Here is a 4,806-nt window from a genome sequence, read left to right as displayed (position 1 = left end):
GGTATTTTCAGTAACCTCATATGCATGCAAAAGCTGGACAGTGAATAAGGAAGACCGTAGAAGAACTAATGCTTTTGGGTTATGGGGTTGGAGGGGAATATTGAAAGTGCCATGGGCTGACAAAAGAACTAATAGATCTGTTTTGAAAGAGTGCAGCCAGAGTGCTCCTTGGAGGCCAAGATGACCAAATTTTGTCTCTCATACTTTGGACATATTGTCAGGAGGGACCAGTTGCTGGAGAAGGATATCATGTTTTAAGGTGGAGGGTCAGAGAAAAAGAGGAAGCTCCCCAATGAGATGAATTGGCCAAGTGGCAGCATCTATGGACTCAAGCATGGCAACAGTAGTGAGGTTGGCCCAGGATCGGGCACTGTTTCGTTCTACTGTGCGTAAGGTCACTATGGGTTGGTGCTGACTCGATGGCACCTAACACCAACACCATCAAAGTTTGCATTTTTCCTTAAATTTTTTTTGTGGTTTGATAGCTGATTTCCTTTTATGGCTGAATAACATTCTACTGTATGCATGTATACAGTTTATTCACCAGTCGAAATATATCTTGGTTGCTTCCAAGTTTTAGCAATTATGAATAAACAAACAAACAAAATAAACCTATATGTTGATGAGTCAGTTCAGATACATAAGGACCCTATAATATAGACTAGAATTGCTCCATAGGATTTCCAAAGCAGTAATATTTCATAGCCATGTCTTTCTACTGTGGAGTCTCTGACTGAGTTCAAACCACCAACCTTTTAGTTAGCAGCTGACTGCTTAAGAACTGAACCACCAGGGCTCCTACATCATTAGGAAAAAAGCTGCTATAAACACGTATGCACGGGGTTTTATGTGGATATCATTTTCAGTTCATTTTGGTAAATACTAAGGAGTGCAATGCTGGGTTGTATTGTAAGCCTATATTTAGTTTTGTAAGAAAGTGTCAACTCTCAATCTGGGTCACTTTTTTTTTTTTTTTTTAACCTTCTTTCCAAGTACTCTATGGTTAGACTAGGTAATAATATGTTTGAATATGGACAATCCTGTATCATTTGACATTTAGCTAGTGGTAAACATGCCTTTCATTGTTTGCTATGTGGAAGAAAAGCAAACCAAGCAAAAGAAATCAAGGGTCTGAAATCTCTCAGAAAGTTAATACTTATTTTTTTTTTGCAAAAATGCATATTGAGCACTGCCTTGTTAATTTTATTTTAATCTTTACTTCTTAGAACTGGAAGATAAGCAGAAATGTACAGCTGATTCCTCTTCGAATGTTAATTTGTTCTTACAAATGTTTTAATAGACGTGGCCCTGACCTCTTTGGAATTGCTCAGGTGTAGAGCAGGTAAGACGCTCCTTCTGAGCCTCCCCTGATTTGCCCCATTGGCTCTAGTTACACTATTACTTATGGTGCTGTGCTGTTGATTCTCTTTGTAAGTGGAGCAATCAAAGGAATGAAAATATCATTGTAAAGATCTTAATCTATGAATTACAGTCTACCTTTAGATTGTTTCAACTCTGCATGTGCTGTCTCTTCCTCACCCTCCTTTGGCTTAAAATAAAATGAAAATTGGAAAAAAGAGAGATATGTGACACATGAGTGTTATTTTTTATCCCTCTCATTTAGTAACCACCATCTTCCTGTTGAGGAGTCCTGATATGGTGCTGTAGGATAAGGGCTGGACTGCTTAACTGCAAGGTTGGTGGTTCAAACCCACCAGGGCAGGACTAGAGAAATGAAAACACAACCTTCAGAAATGTATAGATGGAGGACGTGTCGACAAACAGTAGCTTCACGTATATGTATTTTTGTTTAATGAAGCTTTCTATGATTTTGTAACAACACATTTTGACATACCCTGGTATTAAAAACTAAGGTGAAACTTTCATTTCACTTGAAAATGAGATGTTATTGTTAGCTGGTATCAAGTCAGACCTTAATTCATAGCAACTCCATATATTGCAGAACAGAAGTACTCTATAGTTTTTCTTGGCTGAAACGTTAACAGAAGTAGCTTGCCAGGCCATTAGGTGTGTTTGAATTGGCAACCTTTAGGTTAACAGTTGATTGCATCACACAGAATTAAATATGAGTAATAGGATGGAAGCCTAGGTTAGGTTTCTCCTTATATCACCTTATTACTGCTTTTTCTTTTCTTTTTTTCTTTTCACACAAGGGAAACTGATAGAAACCTGGGCAGTAGTGTTGAAATGAGAATGTGATTCACTTTCTCCAAATGATATCTTAAAAACGAGGGCTAGAACTAGGGACGCCATGAGTTGGACAATGGATTTGGTATTTGGTGGGGAGTGTGGTTGTGCTGAGCAGCATCAACATCTTTACAGAACATGTTAGAAATGCAAATTGCCTGACTCCACCCCAGATCTACTGAATCAGAAACTCAGGGGGATGACAGGGAGAACAGCAAGCCCTTCAGATGATTTTGGTGTTCACTTTGGCGTGAGAACCACAGAGGTAATCATTTCTAGTCTTGGTGTGGAGCTGTGGGGTAGTGCACAGACCGCAGGGTTGGTTTGAACTGTAAGGTCAGCAGTTCAAATTCAACAGCTGCTCCTTGGAAACTATAAGGGCCACTATGAGTCAGAAGTGACTCAACAGCAGTTAACAACAATAACAACAACAAGAAGATTATGATAAGTTTTTATGGGCTCTGAAAGCAAGTGAGTATCCATACTTTTTATATTTAAGCCCCACAAGAAATGTATTTCCTTACATATCTATTTGATTGTTCTGGTGGAAAACAATGTAGATTCTGATGGTCCAGTTTAGCACATACCATTTTAACCAGGCCTTTTAGGAATTCACATCAGGACATATTCCATTATGCGTCAGAGTTGGCTGAAGCATACCTGGGAAATGAAATCAGTGGAGCACAGTTGAGAAGACCTCAACTCCAATAATAAATACTAGGTCTGGGACACTGAGACAGACTTGGAGGCTCAAGGTAACTTTCTAACATTCATTAACCAAGAAGACATTTTAAAGAAAAATTAAAACAAAGTACAAATGAAAGATATCAGAATTCATTTAAAATTAGTTACAGTAATAACTAATTTTTCTTGAGAAAAGTGTGCTCAATACATTTATTTTAATTAGTGAATTAATTTTATACAGATTATGCTGTTGGAGTCCTGGTGTGGTGCTGTAGGAAAAGCACTGGAGTGCTTTCTGCAAGGTCGATGGTTCAAACCCACCAGCAACTCCTTGGAAACCCTATGAGTTGGAACCAACTTGACGGTACTTAACAACAACAATATTCAATCTGTATGCTGAGAAAGTAATAGCAACAACATGGCAATGGAAGTACATCTCATGTATTTTAGACATGTTTTCAGGAGGAATCGGTCCCTAGAAAAGGATATCATGCTTGATAGAGGGTCAGCAACAAAGGGACAGATCCCCATCAAAATGTAGTGACGCAGTGTCTTCAACAAAGGGCTCAAACATAAGAATTATGAGGATGGCACAGAACTGGGCAGGGCATTGTTTTGTTCTGTTATGCTTACAGTCTTGAATGCATCTAACAACAACAGCAATGCTGTTTAAAAAAAGTGTTTTATTTATGCTTTTAAATCTCACAACCTCAACCTCAATTAATATGTCATCTTGGTTGGGAGAAAGGCTTTACCTTTTTATCTATGGAAAACTTTAGCTATTCACTTTTCTATTTACACATTTATTTAATAAATACTTCAGCTTAGGAGACCCAAAAGAAGAATCTTGTATCGCTACACCTATTTCCACTTTCATATTTCATGCTATTGCAAGCTGGTTCTGCCTCACCATTTCACACAACTACTCTTTCAAAAGCCATTGGTGCCAGTCCAATCGTTTCTCATCTGGCTGGACATCCGTTATCGATTGCAACTCTACTGACCATCTTCTGTTCCTGAAACTGTATGCACTGGGTTTCTTCTTTTCATTCTCTTAATTTCCTAATTCTTAATTTGCTTCTTCATAATCAATTGGACTTCTCCTCTCTGTCTTCCCAAAATGGGTGTCCTGTGAGATGCTCTAGTCAGTTTCACTTATTCTGTTTCTTTGCTAGAACAATTGCATCTGGTCCCACCAGTTTATTTATCTTATTTATTACACCTAAGTGGGTAATTCCTAAATATATTGTTCTATTTTAATCAATATTTCCAAATTCCTTAACGTCAACATATCTAAAACAAAACTGATTCTCTTATTTATAATTTTTTCTGTTTATTCATTATTAAACAACTATTTAATAATACACTGTTCTCTGTTCCAGAGCTATAGTTATGAACAAAATGGATAAGGCCCATCCTCTCATGAAGTTTATATTCTATTGGAGGAGGCAAAAAAAATTTTTTTTTCATGATTATGTTGTTTATTAGGGAACTGAACAGGGTGCAATTCAGGATCAGAAAGGATGCAGCAGTTCTCGAGTCAGGAATGCCTCTTGTCTGCCATACTGCAGACACACCTCACTCTTGTCTTCGGCCTTTCAGTCATGTGGCTCCTTGGCCTATGGCCTGCTCCCCTGCTCCAGCAAGTGTTACATAGCTCTTTTTAGCTTTTAGTCTGTGAATGCCCAAAGGGCACATTCTGCAAGCCAGTCTCCTGCCCATAAACACTCAGCTTTACTCAGTCCATGGGCCTGAAGCCCAAGCTGCTCTATCTCTCCATGCCAACAGATGTGTTGTTGCCTCTTCTGTTACTGCTTTTCTAGGTAAGGATCTCATGCTCCACTCATGCTCTTCCTTCTTGATGATCCTGGGATTGTCTGTTCTTGCTTTTTTTTTTTTTTTTAAAGCTCAACT

At 38.3% G+C, this 4,806-nt stretch overlaps 1 protein-coding gene across 1 annotated transcript in view; it reads left to right on the top strand.

The window, feature by feature from the left end:
* LRRC69 (leucine rich repeat containing 69) overlaps positions 1-1,337 on the top strand; it is a 133,280-nt gene extending 131,943 nt beyond the window's left edge. Inside the window, exon 8 of the mRNA XM_006859224.1 lies at positions 1,227-1,337. Within this exon, the coding sequence (XP_006859286.1) occupies positions 1,227-1,337 (111 nt within the window). The remainder of the gene's footprint in view (positions 1-1,226) is intronic.
* The last annotated feature ends 3,469 nt before the right edge of the window (positions 1,338-4,806 follow it).

Source organism: Chrysochloris asiatica, unplaced genomic scaffold (genome assembly GCF_000296735.1).
Source record: "Chrysochloris asiatica unplaced genomic scaffold, ChrAsi1.0 scaffold00031, whole genome shotgun sequence".
Classification (NCBI taxonomy): domain Eukaryota; kingdom Metazoa; phylum Chordata; class Mammalia; order Afrosoricida; family Chrysochloridae; genus Chrysochloris; species Chrysochloris asiatica.
Note: the sequence above shows the minus strand (reverse complement) of the source record. Positions and strands in the feature narration are given on the sequence as shown.